Source organism: Aythya marila, assembly GCF_965140915.1.
Source record: "Aythya marila genome assembly, chromosome: 18".
Lineage (NCBI taxonomy): Eukaryota > Metazoa > Chordata > Aves > Anseriformes > Anatidae > Aythya > Aythya marila.
In genome coordinates, this window is record NC_139059.1 from 1,670,509 (window position 1) to 1,685,534 (window position 15,026).

Consider the following 15,026-nt stretch of genomic DNA (forward strand, 5'->3'; position numbering starts at 1 on the left):
TTGAATTCATTTTTTTTTTTCCCCACCCCTCCTTCTGCTCTGCTTTCTAGCACAAAGTGCCCGGAGCTCTGCAGCTTTTCCAGCTTTTTTTTTTTCTTTTCTTTTTTTTCTCTCTTTTTTTTTTTTTTTTTTTTCTGTGGGTGCCCCCAGAGGGGCAGAGCCCTGCAATGGGGGCCAGGAAGCCTCGGGCACTGCCCGAGGAGCTGGGTCCAGCTTGGCTCTGAGTCTGAGGCCTTAAAGCCCACACCATAAGTCAACAGTGCAGGAATTATAGGTCCGGGGTTGGGTCACGAGCTTTGCTCTTTTGGTTTCTTGTAAGGAGGATTTCCCTGGGTTCTCCAAGCTGGAAGGTGGCTCTGTGTCACAGAGGGGAGCTGGGCACGGCTGTGTTGGGACAGAAGTGCCACCGCCGAGCAGCTCGGGCTCTTCCCATTGGGGTGGCACTTGGGGTCATCCCCACCATGCCCTGTTCCCACCTTCCCCTTCTCACTACACTCAGTGCATGCCACTGGGGCTGCCTGGGGTCCCTCTGGTGAGGCAGGCAGTGGCTGCTGTCCCATTTTTGGGATGTTTCCCAGCTCATTCCCAGGTTACAGCTAGTGCATAAGCTGCTTTATGGAGCCGTTTATCTGCTTGCGGGCTCCCCACAGCACCGTGCCCCTGATGGGGCTGCCAAATCCTCGTGGGGGCTCCTGGATGGTTCCTCACCACATCACGGGAGCTGCAGGTGTTCTCCTTCCCAAAGGAGAGGAGAAGCCAAAGCTCCCAGTGGGCAAAGTCCGGTTGGGGCAGGGAAACCCAAACCCACTGCAGGACAGGGCAGGGACCGGAGCGTTCCCACCAGCCGCAGTGGCTGACTGCACAGGTAAATAGTGACACTGACCCTAACTAATGCACAGAGTAAATGAATCCCTTTCAGTTAATTGGCTTAAGTGTTACTTGTAGCGAGAGTAAATATTTTACAACGGCGCGGAGGCTTTGCAGTGCGGGCATGCGCTCGCGGGGCCCTTTGTGCTCGGGGCTGGGGCTGCAGCCAGAGGCAGCCCCTGCGGTGAGGGGCTCCCTTGAGGACCGGGTGGGCTTTTAGGCGGGGAGAGAAGCAGCAGTGGGTGAAATCACCTTGTGCTGGATCAGGCAGCATTTGCAAACGCAGCTTCTGCCTCGTGCTGTGCCCTGTAGTGCGTCCTGGGGCAGCGGGGTGCTGTGGGATGGATTTCAAGGTGTCCTGCGATGCGCTCGCCTCGGGGCACGGGGCTGATGCACGCTCACCAGCCTCTCCCGGGGCACTGCTGGGTCAGGTTATCGCATTTTTACAAGATCCACTTTTCACAGGTGAATAACTGTGCCCTGGGAGGGAAGGGAAGGGACCTGCCTGGGCTGGTGCTGTCACAACCATGTTGGCACCGTGCTCTGCGGGGCAGAGGATGCACCGGGCTGTGCCCCAGCGGCTCCCAAAGCTGCGGGGTTAGGCACCATGCATGCTTGCAATCAGCTTTATCTTGTTTTGGGAAAATTCCAGCTTTTTCTGGAGAATCCAGACTGCCTTGGCCAAGCTGAGGCTGCCTTAGAGGTGGGGGGCTTCATGGGTGTGAGGTGGGGACCCCCGCCTGAGCACAGTTGGCACAAAGCTGGGTGAGAGCAGCAGGGACGGGGCAGGATTTGGGCCCCAGGGTCTGTGCTGGTACAAGTGGGGGCCCCCCAATGCCCCCCCGGTGAAGTCACACCCTGCTAGGGCTCTCCTTGAAGGCTGCCAATAACTCAGACACCAGGAGAGGGGGGTTAACTTTTAATACAACGTATATTTATTGCAAACAATAATATACAAAAAAAAAAAAAAGGTAAGTTTCACGAAGAGAAGGATCTTGCGAACAAAACAAAAACTTACCTAAAGACAAAATATGATTTAAATGACAGGTCTTTTAAGTTACAGAAATACTTTAAAAAGATCTGCTTTTATACAGAAATAGAAAGATGCCATATTATAAGAGTGCTTTAAGATTTTTTTTTCTTCTACTGAATCCCTAAAAAAAAAAATGTTAACAAATATATAATTTTTTTAAATAAAAAAAAAAGTTTGCTGTCTTTTTTAAAAAGCAATCCTTAACTGTTCAGCCACAGCTTCACCAAAGTCCGTGTCCCCACCTCGAGCCATTTTTTGGGGGGGGGGGATGGAAGGCTAAAAACGGTGCCGCCCCGCGCAGGCGCCGCCGGGGCGTTGGGTCTCGTCCTCGCACGAGCTCGTGTGTCCCAGAGAGCTGAGGCAGAAAACAAGGCAAATGATTCAGTGATACGCTACATTTGCAATCTTTAGTTTGTACAAATTCTTTTTCTTTTTTTTTTCCAGTTTATCCTTAAGACGAAAGAACAAAAAAAAAAGGAAGAGCACAAGTTTGTACAAACCCAGGACACAGATTCCAAAAAGAATAATAATAATAATAATAAAAAAGGAATTAAAGAGATAAATAAAGAACTGGTTACAGTTTAGACCATAATTTAACAGGCACGGTTACCTTCCAAATAATGCTCCAACAAACGTAATCGCTTTTGAAAGGACTTAAAATAGAAGGGAGATTTTTTTTTAAAAAAAGAAAAAAATCATGATTAAAAACTGCTCTTCTCATAGAATAAATAATTTAAAGTCTCTCTGACGTCCCTCGAGCAGCCCACGGAAGCCAAGGAGCCCAGGGCTGGGTTCTGCATCAGCACCGGGGCGTGAAGGGAGCAGGGACGGGCAGAGCTGGGGACCAGTGATTATCACAGGGCTGCTTTAAGGCTTCTCCATAGCACTTTTTTATTTATTTTTTTGCTGTCTTTATTATTATTTTTTCTTAAGGCTCAAGGTTATTAAAAAATAAAGTTAAAATCTCCTCCTGGCTGCTTTTTTTTTTTTTTTTTTTTTTTTTTTGCTATTCTCGAGTTAGAAAAATAAAGCCTCTTCTATGCTCATCCCCGCACAGGCTCAGCTCACGTCTCCCGCGCTGCAGAGCTGACCATCGCCACGCCTGGCGCTGGCCGCTGACAGAGCTTTGTTCCGAGTTAGAAGCACGCAGTTTTGCTTTTTTATTTTTATTTTTAGAGAAAAAAAGACACTTACTCTATACAAAAATACCTCTGACTGCAAGAAAACCTAGGACTGCTCCACTAAGTGTCATTTTTAGCTGTTGGAAAAATAAGAGCATTTAAAAAATCTCTAAAAAATATGTATAAATCCCCGCAAATTGGAAACGAATCATACACAGTACATACTAAAAAATATTTAAAATAGAGAATATTCCTCACAGAGGACTGAGTTCTCTCTTTTTCCCCCCCATTTTTTTTTCTTTTTTTTTTAATTACTGCTAAAAAAAAAAACTTGTTACAAAAGTCCAGAGAACGGATAACCGAGCCGCTTGCTAGAAATCTCATGGCCTTGCGCCCTCGAAGCCAAGTCCAAGTCCAGTCCTTGCTGCACCGCGGGCTCTCGGAGCGGTCTTGCCACTCCCCGGGGGATGCTGAAGTGCAGAAGGCTCGAGGCGCTCCCTCCTCCCCGCCGCCTTGAACTTGAGCGTCTTTTTTTTATTTCTTTTTTAATTATTATTTTGATTTTCAAAGCAGGAAAAGTCTGCGGAAGTTCTCTGCTCTTGTTGCTGCTTCTGCGATTTTTTTTTTTTTCCTCTCGTTTATTTATTTATTTTTAAATGGCTTTTAGGGTCTGGTGAGCTGTGTGTAGACGGGCTGTTCCCAGTGCTGCGGGCTGTGGGTCTGGGGGATGGAGGGGACCCCAGAAGTGTCTGCGATGGGGGTGTACATGGGGCGCTGCGTGGGGTTCATGTAGGTGAAGGTGGAGTACAGGCTGCTGCTCTGCCCGGCGGCGTGGCTGTAGTAGGAGCCGGAGTTCTGGTGCTCGCTGTAGTCGTACTGGGAGCGGGTGATGGGGGGGTAGGAGGAGCCGTAGTGCTGCAGGTTGAAGGAGCTGTAGTTGAGCTGCTGCGGCGAGTGCTGCTGCTGCTCGCTGTAGTGGCTGGGGCTCAGCTGCTCCGTCTTGATGTGCGTCCGCTGCTGCGCCTGGCCCTGCTCGCCGCTCAGCGCCGGCAGCCCGTGCTGCGCCGGGGGCTGCTGGGGGGGCTGTGGTGGGGGTTGAGGCTGCTGCTTGGACATCCAGACGTGCCCGGCGCCGGCCGGCGAGCCGGCCGAGCTGCTGATACCGTAGCTGCCGGTGTAGGTGACCTGGCCGGGTTGGCCGTGGGTGGCCGGGACCCCCGGGTGGCCGTTGGGGGGGAGGTACTGGTCGAATTCGTTGACGTCGAAGGTTTCGATGTTGGAGATGACGTCGCTGCTGAGCTCGCCGATGTCGACGTCTCGGAAGTCGATGTGGGGCGGCTGCCGGCCGCCTTCTTGCAAGGGGCGGCCCTCGCGCTTCAGGTCCTGCTTGCCCGGCTGCGCGTCCGTCTTGGGGGTGGTGGGGGGCGTGGGGGGGCCCTGCGATTGCCCTGCGGAGGAAGGAGAGGGCACGTGCGTGAAGGGGGTGTCGCTCTTAATGGGATCATGGTGATAATGGGTAATTAATGCGAGGCAGCAGCGCCTGGCCAGGGGGGAGCAGCTGTTTGGGGCAACACAAACAGCTCCGGGTGCGGGCACCACAAACACTGGCCCTGTCGGTGCTGATTTATCCTGTTAGGTAAAACAACTGAGACTTCAGAGACAAGCCGTTTGAGCAGGGACAGCTTTCTGTTTACTTTTTATTTTTTTTAAAGCACAGGTTCCCATTGCTTATGGGCAGAGTGGGGTGGAAGTGTCTCCAAGGGCTGGCACACGCGGGCGAGCGCTGCTGTGCCTGTGCTACAGGCAAGGCTGGTGGGCGGCCACACAGCCAGCCCCTTCTCCCTGCATTTAAGGCTCTGTTTCATGGTTTTCCCCCCTCCCCATACCTGATCCTGGCCTGTTATGGGATGCATCCTCGCTCAAAGAGCTGAGACTTAACTCAGAGAGGGGCAGAGGGCCGCGGGTACCTACCCGAGTGCTCCCCGGGGGAGTGCACCTCGCTGATGCTGGAGGATGACTGCGGGGAGTCCGCCTGCAGCGCCTTGAAGATGGCGTTGGGGGAGATGTGGGTCTGCTCGGAGCCTTCCTCCTGCTCCGACTGCCCGTTCTTCACCGACTTCCTCCGCCGCGGCTGGTACTTGTAGTCGGGGTGGTCCTTCTTGTGCTGCACCCGCAGCCGCTCGGCCTCCTCCACGAAGGGACGCTTCTCGCTCTCGTTCAGCAGCCTGGGGGGGGCACAGGGCAAGGAGTCAGCTGGTTTACAGGGTGCTCTAGGGACTCTCCCCACTATGGCATTAACATCAGCCCATCCTATCCCCAAACCTTCCCTCTGATCCCCCCACCAGGAATGCAAACTCCCCCCAGCATTGAACCCCCTGGCTGGGGTGCACGCTGGTTGTCACCCCATTTCCCCTCACAGCCAGATTGTTTTGGTGGCCAAAGGAGAGGTGTAGGAGCCGTGGCAGGGTCTGGCCCTTGCAGTTCCCAGCCTGCCCCCCCTGCTTTGGGTGCACACCCCGTCCCCGGGGCGCTTTGGGTGACGGCTCCTTCCCTGCCTGCCAGGGACGGATTTGCTCACTGCTTTCTCCTCCGGCTGCGGGAGCAGCCGCAAATTTAGGATTTCCACCCCCTCCTTTCTGCAGTCAGCCAGAGGCAGCCAGGTGACTCACTTTCCTTCTGTTTTTCTCCCCTCCCTGCCTTATTTTGGAAGTCAGAGGGCACCCAGCCATGCGCGCTCAGGGCACCCACCCACCCGGAGCTTGGCACAGCCTTGCCGGCTTTTGCCCTGCGCCCGGCTTCTGCCACCCCCTCCCCGCATTGCCTCTCCTCTCCTGCATGAAGCTGATGCAATCCGGCAGGATCATCGCCTCCCCGGACGGGAGCGTGATCGAATGCCCACCGAGGCAGGCCCTGCTCTCCCCCCTGGCTGCGGGGGCCCCCCTTGCACCCACACCTTTCTCAGGCAGAGGAACCCCTCGCAAGACCAGGAGCCGGCCGCGGGGAGCCACTTTCCCTGCTTTTCCCCTACTATTCGGGCTTCCCTTCCACCAAGCAAAGTTGCCAGCGCATGCAAAAGTTTTCAGCAAGTTTTCCAAGCTTCAAACCCTCCTCTCCCTCCTTTCCCACCTCCTCCTCCTGCTGTTACAACCAGAGCAGACTCTGCAGGCTGCAGCCTCCCTCCGGCATCCCCCCCTGGCCCCAGACCACCCCAAAGCAGCGGGACCCGAGCGCTCCCAGCCCCGCACTCACCTCCAGAGCTTGCCCAGGGTCTTGCTGAGCTCCGCGTTGTGCAGATGTGGGTACTGATCAGCCAGCTTCCTCCGGGCCGCCTGGGCCCACACCATGAAGGCGTTCATGGGTCTCTTCACGTGGGGCTTGTTTTTGCTGGATCCGTTCACCCGGACCGGCATGGGCACCAGGGTCCAGTCGTAGCCCTTGAGCACTTGGCTCACCGCCTCTCGGATGCACACCGGGAACTTGTCCTCGTCGCTCTCCTTCTTCAGGTCCGGGTCGCCCTTGGGGAAGGTGTTTTCTTGGGGTCTGGTGTTCTCCGTGTCCGAGCCGGATCCAGAGGGGCAGGGGGACCCGGCGGAGTCATCCGACATGGTGGGGCTGGGGGCGTCGGAGATACATTTGTCCTGTTCTTCTGTCATTTTCATGAAGGGGTCTAGGAGATTCATGCGAGAAAGTGGCGGAGGGAGGGAGCAGGGGGGCGAAAAAATTCAAAATAAAAAAGAACCAGCTGGCTAAGGGGGCAGGGTTTAAAAAATAAAAAATAAAAAGAGCAAAACGAGGAGAGGCGAAGTCTCCACCAGCGTGCAGCCCGGCCGGGGAGAGGAGGGAAGAAAGCCGGAAAAAGTTTGCAAAAGTTGCTTTTTTTTATTATTATTATGACGATGATGATGATTTTCTCGTTCCCTGCCCGTCCAAAAAATCGAGCAGAGGGGGAAGGGAAGAAGAAGAAGAAGAGGAGGAGGGAAAACTTTTTGCAAGTTGCGCGAGGCGGAGGAGCGGGGCCGGGCGCTGCCCGGCGGTGTGCGCGGCGCGGCTCCGCAGCGCGGCTTCTGCGCCCCGCGCCGCTGCGCGGGAATAAATACCCTGCGCGGCCTTTTCGGGCCGCCAGCGCTCCTCCAATAGCAGCCCGGCCCCCGGGGGCTGGCGGGCACGCTATTGGCTGAGAGGCCGCCGAAGGGGCGGGGCCGAGCGGGCGCGCAACTCCGCGCTGCGCCGCGCAAAAGGGGGCGGCGCGGGGGGCGCGCAACGCGGAGCTTCCCCAGCGCTGCGCGCTGCGCGGCTCTTTGCGCGCCCCCCGCCAAAGGGTTTGGGGCTTTGTTGGGTGCCGAACCCCGCGGTGCTGGGGTGGGGGGAGGATCCTGCACGGTCCCTGCGTCCCCCCCTTTCCCTGCGGAGCAGCGCGCAGGGGCCGGTTGAGGATTTTGGGGCCGCTGCGCGGCGCCGTCCGGAGGGGGCGCCAAAAGCCCAGGAACGGCGAGGGGAGAACGGGGGCGGGGAGCGGCCGGGGAGGGGGCTGCGGGGCACCGCCCCTGCTGGGGCTGGGCAGTGTGAGGGGGGCACGGAGCCCCAAATCCCCTAAATCCACTTTTTTTTTTTTAAAAAATATTATTACAACTTTTTTTTTTTTAGGGAGCACCCGGTGGGTGCTTTGCTCTGCTTTGCTCTGCTTTGCTCGGTGCCCCTTGCACCGCGGTGCCTCCGGGACCCCCCCTCATCCCCGGTGCTGTCCGGGGTTCCTCGGATGCCCGCTGGCACCGTCCCGTCCCCTCCCGTGTCCCCCCCGCCCATGGGTGCCGCTGGGCGAGGGGAAGGGGCTCGGCCCCTCCTCCGTGCCCCCGCCCGGCTTTGCCCAGTTGACCAAGGCGCCTCGGCGGGACACAAGGGCAGAAAGCAAACAAACGAGCCCTGGGAGCCTTCCAGGTCCTATCTCTGGATAAATACAAATATTGCCCTTTGTAGTGAATCACCCGGTACCTGCGTTTTATGAGCGTGCTGCTTTTTCACGTGCGTAAGGCTGAGCACGGGGTGCTGGCAGAAGCACGTTACCTAAAAGGAGAGCAGCGCAGAGCTCAGCTTTTGGGGTTTTGGGGGAGAAGGGCTTTTTTGGGGAGATGCCCCTTTTGGGGAGCAGATGTGCACGCAGCCGGGTGAGCTGCCCACCTTCCCCGCGTCCCACCCCTGCGCGCTCGGCTCCAGGATGGAGGAGCTTCCATCGGTGCTCCCGTGCAAAACCCGCAGACCATAATTTTTCGACTCACGTGTTGATGTTGGTGCTTTATTGAGGCTGCTTAAATTCGCAGCTTTTGTCCTTTTTGGACAATTCTCAGGGCAGTGGCTGGCTTGGGAGCTGTGCGGTGGTGTGGATCCCTCATTGTCACTGTTCCGCCGTTACGTTTATAAGGGGTCTTTTAAAAGTACTGGAAAAGGCACATGAAAAAGGTTAAAAAAAAAAAAAAGTTTTTTAAAAAAAAGTAAAAAAGAAAGAAAAAGGCAGTGGAGGAAGGAGCTCTGAATAAATGCATTTGCAAGCAATCTCCCCGCTAGACCCTGCTTGTCTTTTGCTATCTTTCCCTGAGATTTTTTTTGCTTGCAAACTTTTGGGAAGTAGTTATCTTTGGGGGAGTTGCAAGGTAAGTGCCTGTCCTATTTACAGAGCCTTTGTCTGACAGAACGGGGGACAGAGCAGATGTGGATTTCTCTTCATGAGCATTTGGGGTTTCTTATGCTTGTCTGCGGCGCAGAAGACCATTTTCACAGCCTTCTGTATCTTTTCTTTGCTAACTGTGCCGTAATCCAATAGGAGATATGCTGAATTTTGTATCATTATTTGCAGTGAAAAGAGAAAACTTATAATAAAAGTTAAAGGGGAAAATTTTGAAATATTTTCTCTTGGCAATTTCAGCTCTAGGTTAGTGCCTGAGTGGAATTTAGCTCAGCAGATCTCTTTTAACGTACGTATTTGTTATAGGAACATCAAAGAAAACTCAGGCAGGAGATTGTTCTTATCTCAGCTGGAGCTGTTCTAGCAAAAATCCGAACAAACGTACCTGTAGGAGAAAAGTACGGTGACAACAGATTGTTCCAGGGCTTTACTGCTGATTGGCAGAGATAAACACAAAAACAATTTGGGAGGATAATTGATTTAATGAAAAGTGTAATAATTAGAACATTTTTCATTCGGAAAGTCCATCTGCTGAAAGGGACTCTGCCTTTTCATTACAAAAGAATCCGTTTTAACAAAAGAAAGTAGTTTGGCAAGTTTGAACAATAAACAAAAGCGAAATGTAAAGGAGCTTTCCAGTTCTGTTATCGCACGTAATTTTATAATTTCTGAATTACTATTTTGAATTCCTGTTCTGTGGACTATTTAGACGATACGGACAAGTTGATTAATCACAGTCATTTTGCAAGGTTAGAAGTTTCCTTTAAAGTGACAAGCTGTTGGTGCTTTTACGCCAGGATGGAAGTTTTCTTTTCTTTTTGAAGAATTAACATTGTTTTATCCTAAGTGGCAAGCTCAGGTACTAGGAAAGATTTTTAGCAAGAAGCCTGCGGGTGTTGGTCCTCGTTTGATGTTTTTATTCCTCATGCTAAATCAACCCTCTGTTTTTTAGGGAACAATCCTTGCAAGCCTCCGAGCAGAGAGCGAACGGGATGAGGTTTAAGCAGCAAAGGGGACAGCGGCTGCGTGGGGGCTTTGGGGGGATTTTTCCCTCCAGCCCTACAAACGCAGCGCAGCAATACAAGCATACATCAGGGCTGGTGTGCTGCAACACGCTGTGATTTATTGGGGTTTTCTGGGGGCTCACCCCATGAACCTGGGTGTGTTTGCTCCTTCCTGATGCCGTCGTGCCTCCTGTCCCGCTGCGGGCGGTGCGGGAGCACCCGGCTGAGGGATCTTTGGTGGGTGCTGGCCTCGTGAGGCAGGCAGTGATGGCACCCAGCCCCTCTGACCTCACGTGCTGCCCACGGAGCAGCTCCCCAGCTCGGTGACAGACCCACTTTGATGCTGGCACGCTGCCTTCCCACGCGGGGAAACACTTTCCTGCTCGCCTGTGCCACGCTGTGAAAGCCGCCTCTATGATGGCTCTGGGGGCAAAATGGCAAGATTTGGCTTTGGGCAGAATTCCCTAAAAAACAAAGATGCTCCCACAGCCAGGATGTGCTGATACCTCTTTATTTTGATATAAAAAGTGATTATTTGTGTTGTTATCGATGGCACAAAACATGGATGCCAGATCCAATCATGCCATGGAAGCTGGCTGGGACTGCTGCTGCCTTTTTGGGGCAGCTCCTGGGGGGGTGCAGTGCGGTTAATTGCGGTGTAATTAATGTTCCTACCTGTAAGAATCACTCCCTCCTCAACAACAATACTAAAAACGAGAGTTTTGCTGCACCCACCACGCACAAAATCATTCCCACAGCTCACAAGGCTTTGCACGCTCCGGGGTTTTTGCTCAATAATAAATCGCGGCTGGGAGCCAGGAAGGGTCAGCCCTGCCCCTGGCTGCAGCCGAACGTTTTCACGTGTGGCACAAGATGTTAGCATTTTAGTTAATTTTTCTCAATCAGCTTGTTTTCAGTCACGGTTGGGTCTTCAGTGCTCTTCTTCTTACATCTCCCCAAACCGGCTGTTGGTGCGCTGAGCGATGAACATTGCTTTTCCCTCGCTAACACACGTTGCTTCTGCAAAGGCTGTCGGGACCCTGCGCTGGGGGACGTGGATGGTCCCCGGACACACGCTGGGCATCGAGGCCCTTCCCAGGCTGTTGGGGCTGGGCTCGCTGGGAGCTGACCCCACAGCCCCCGGGGGCGGCTGAGCATCCTGCCCTGCGCACAGTGCGGCTCCTGCCCCCTCGGTGCAGCGCCCACTTAGTTTTCAAAATCCTGAGTGTTCCTCAGGCTGTTTGATGTGTCCTTATCAGAAGGTCATTGCATATTTTTTTTTCTTTAAAAAAAAAAATATATATATTTTTAAAATAAAACTGTTAATTGTTGATGTTTAAGTGGGAAAATTGTCATTCGCTTTGCAGCTTTTCATTTTTCATCATTTTCATTTTTAAAAATTGTTCTCTTTATCTGTCCCGTCCTGATAACATACAGCTGCTCCAGGTTGAGCAGGAGACAACGCCGTGTGTTGATTCAAGCTTTACAAATAATGAACTGGGGATGGGTGAGAAAGCTGGGGAACTGGCAGCTTTTTCCCCCTCCTTTTTTTTTGGCTCATAAGGGAACAGGGAACCTGGAGACTCCAAGACAAGTGCCTGGAAGATATTTGCTTTTACGGCGTTTTAATTCATGCCTAAAAATACCGTCCTGCCGGACTCGGTGAATAGAATAGAGTGAAAGAATTTCGGGAGTCGGGAGTGGAGAATCTCAGCGCCGCCGTAAAATCATTGGGATTATTTATAAGGACGGAGCCGGGTAGCAGTGTTAATTTGACCACGTCTGTCTGTTTTAGCTATTAAATAACTGCACGCTCGTTGTGGCTGGTGGAATAGCATCACTTTCAATAGCCTCAAGATTTACCATTTAAAAAATAAGCAAAGGCGAAGCCACCGGGGGCCAGATCCTGCCAGTGGTGATCAGGATTGGGCTGAATCTCAGAGAAAGCGGTGAAAGCATCGTGGTCATTTGGATCAGAGAAACACTTTTTCCCCTGGAAAAAGCTAAAAATATGAGAATATGAGAAAAGGAGGGGGAAAAAGCCTTTTTTTTTTATTTTTTTTTTTTTTTTGAACGTGCTGATTGCTAATACCTGGGCTGCTCAGCCGCTCCCCAGCTTGCCGGGCTGTTTACCCAGAGGCGAGTCCAGCGGCTGATTTATCCTCCTGCGTTTTGGAGTCCAGCTCTGTGCGCCGAGCAGCACCGGACAGGCTGTAAGGCTCCTTGGCTCCGGCGCAGGCTCCGCCATGGTAAATAGACATAACCTTGCCCTTCTTTTCTGCTCTTTCTCCCCCAGTTGGAAGCCAAACTTGTGCCGCACAAACGCTCTTTTCTGGAGATTACAGTGATACATTTTAATTAATTAATTTATTTATTTGCTCGCAGCGTTTGGCTTGAGGCTTTACAAACTTTGGTGAGCGGAAAATTTATCAGGCTTAGCTAAAATAGAATGGAAATGCACAAAAGTGCTGAGTTTTTCTCCACATTGAGGAAGAGGAGAATTATCGTGGTGACGAGTTTTGCCCAAGATCCACCTTTACCTTGTGTGAAAACCTTTGGCCTGATCGGGTCTGTCTGATGCTCTGCTGCCAGCTGTGGCTTAGCCTTGATTTGGGGCACTGAGGAGCAATCCTGCCCTGGTCCTGGTCCCTGGGGGGATGATGCCCACTTGGGGGGAGCTCTGGGCTCAAGGGGGGGCCAGGCTCAGCAGCAGCCCTGTCACCCCCACCCGTCCCTGCGCAGAAACTGCCAGCTGGAGCTGGAAGCAGTCCTCAATGGGATGCTAAGATAAATCAATCTGGTTTGAATCACTTCGGGTGAAGTGATCAAAGCCAGAAGTAAAGCTCTGGTAATGAGGACAAAAGATGCAGTTTTCATTCATAACAATTCCGAGCTCTCCAGAAAAGGAAAAATGCCCCAGAGCAAACACCAGCAATGAGTGATCAGCTCGATCAGTGTTGTCTTCTCCCTATTTTTTCTTATTTTTTTTCTGTAAATGAAGAATGTCCCAGCATCACTAGTGCTGTCGCAGCTCCGTCTGTGCTTAGTGTCACCCCCAGTTACATCGTGACCAGAGAGATGTGGTGGCTTCACCACTCGTGTCCCCGTGCTCGGGCAGGGATGTGTGTGCCATCACAAAACAGTTAAAAAGAATTACGTTTCCTTTGAAAGGCATAAATCCTGATAATAAATTAAAAAGAAATCTCTCTACCCGGTTATAAATCCTGATGATTTTTGGTTTATATACACAATTTTTAGTTTTAGTTTGAGCCATGTGTTCGGCATGGCTCACCCCTGTAAGCGGCCGTTCGCTTGCAGCACGGCTGTGGCAGCTAACATGCTGTGCAAATCGTACATGATGTTTCGTAGTCACATACAGATAAATAAATGGCAGTAATTTTAAACCAGCCCTATTATGTTTTCCAAGCAATAGTTCAAATTACACAGCCCGGCAACAGCTTACAAGAAATCCATCAGAATTGGAAGGGGGAATAAAACTGCCATTCTCTCTACCTGTTTGTGCAGCTCCTTGCTAATGCAGGGAGAGCCCGACTGTTTATTTGGAGAAGTAAAGTTGTGGAAATATACTTGGAGGGTGTAATGTGGACAGCACGTGTTTCTGGGAGCTACCTGAAGTCTGCGTCCTAATCGCTTGCAGATGTCCCTGGGTCACTGATTTCCTATGGGCCAGCGAACGCCGCAGCGCCCACCCCTCCCGCTCGTCAAATTAAAAAAAAAAAAAAAGGGGGTGGTGGGTATGGGGGGGTGCACCCGGCTTCTGGAACTTGTAAAATTGTTTGTTTGGGTTGTTTCCAGCTCCCATCCCACCACTGCTCCTGAGTGATTTGGAAATTCTAGCTGCCAGGTCCATGTTCGGGTGGAACTATGATTTATTTGAAAAATAGAGAAATCTGCTATGGGATCACTTTTAGTTTGCTCAGGGTGGGGAGTTTATTTACACTGGGATTATTTATGTAAAAAAAGTGCAGTTTTCTCTACTGAGTAATAAACAGAGATTTGTTTGAGATATATATATATATATCTAAATACAGGCTCACGTATGCATGCACTCACATATACTGAAAATCCGTATATCTGCGTCTTGGTGCTCCTCTTTTATGCCAAGTGCATAGCCATGTGCCCGAGCACTGTATAAATATTTTATTTTACATATAAATCTTGGGACACGTCTAAGAATGTAGATAACAGCTTCTCTTGTTTGCAGCTAGCGTTGTGGTTCTCCCATGGGTGAAGGGTGCGCGGGGGCACCCTGCCCTCTCGCTCCTGGTTCATACGTGTTGCCATCCGTTCGTGCACCCGTTGGGCACGTTTAGGCATGGAAGACCCAAAAACACATTCCTGGTGCTTTGGGCACATTTGCCCTGGTTGCTCTGCTGTTGGAGGTGCCTTTGTCCCTTCAGCAATGAGGGTTTGAATGAGGGTGGGAGCGAGTGCCGAGCCTTTTCCTAACCCAGAGGATGCTGCTGAGTGTGGAACGGTGTTTTCCCACTCCCAGGAAGACAGGGACATGGCACCGGGCAGCTCTTGGCCTTATTTTCCAATGGGAAAACCACGTCAAGACATTTTTAAGGTGCCTGTTCTTTCTGTCAGCTGGATGACCTGGGCAGGCACCTGGTCTTGCAGGGCTGGCAGGATGCTCGCAGCAAAACCACAGCCCTGAGACCTTCCCTTTCTCTGTGCCTGTTTCCTCCCTTATTTGCCCCATGCTGGTAATTCAGGGGGTTTCCTGGGATGGGCTGTGAAAGGGGGCAGGGTGGGGGGGCCAAAAGGTGCCGAAATCCAAGGTTGGTTTTTAGTACCTGTCCCAGGGCTGGAGCAAGGACCGGTCCATACGCAGGCCAGCCCAGTCGTGGCTCCGTGCTGGGGATCCTCGCCAGAGGAGCCGCGTTAATTTCTCTCTGAATCACTATTTACTCCATAAACAGAAATTATTTTTATTTATTTTTTATTTTATTTTTATTTTTATTTTTTATTTAACAATGATAATTTATTCCATTTTCTTTCTATTTTCATTTGCTTTATTTGCGTTCCAAAACCGAAAGAACGGCTGCAGCAAGAGCAGCGTGCTTACGGTTAAAAGAAAACATAGCATAACACTCATCACTTTAAAATTAATACGGCAAGGCAGACTATGATAGAAAAACAGAAATCAGGAGGGCAGGGAGTGCTGGTTTTTCTGCGTCTGTCTGTCTACCTGTCTCTCCTATCTGTGACAGATTAGAAATATGCACCGGCCATTTAGCTTGGCAAAAAGCATACTTTTTTTGCACGAACATGAGAAAAAAAATCATCCTGCTGCTAAG

General features: G+C 51.6%; 1 protein-coding gene across 1 annotated transcript; it reads right to left on the reverse strand.

Moving 5' to 3' along the window:
* Positions 1-2,159: 2,159 nt before the first annotated feature.
* SOX9 (SRY-box transcription factor 9) lies at positions 2,160-7,128 on the reverse strand. Its single transcript, XM_082774998.1, has 3 exons — positions 6,271-7,128; positions 4,993-5,246; positions 2,160-4,469 (listed from the first exon to the last, which is right to left on the reverse strand). The coding sequence occupies exons 1-3, from the start codon at positions 6,699-6,701 to the stop codon at positions 3,685-3,687; spliced, it is 1,470 nt and encodes a 489-aa protein (XP_082631124.1). The 5' UTR covers positions 6,702-7,128; the 3' UTR covers positions 2,160-3,684.
* Between the last annotated feature and the right edge of the window lie 7,898 nt (positions 7,129-15,026).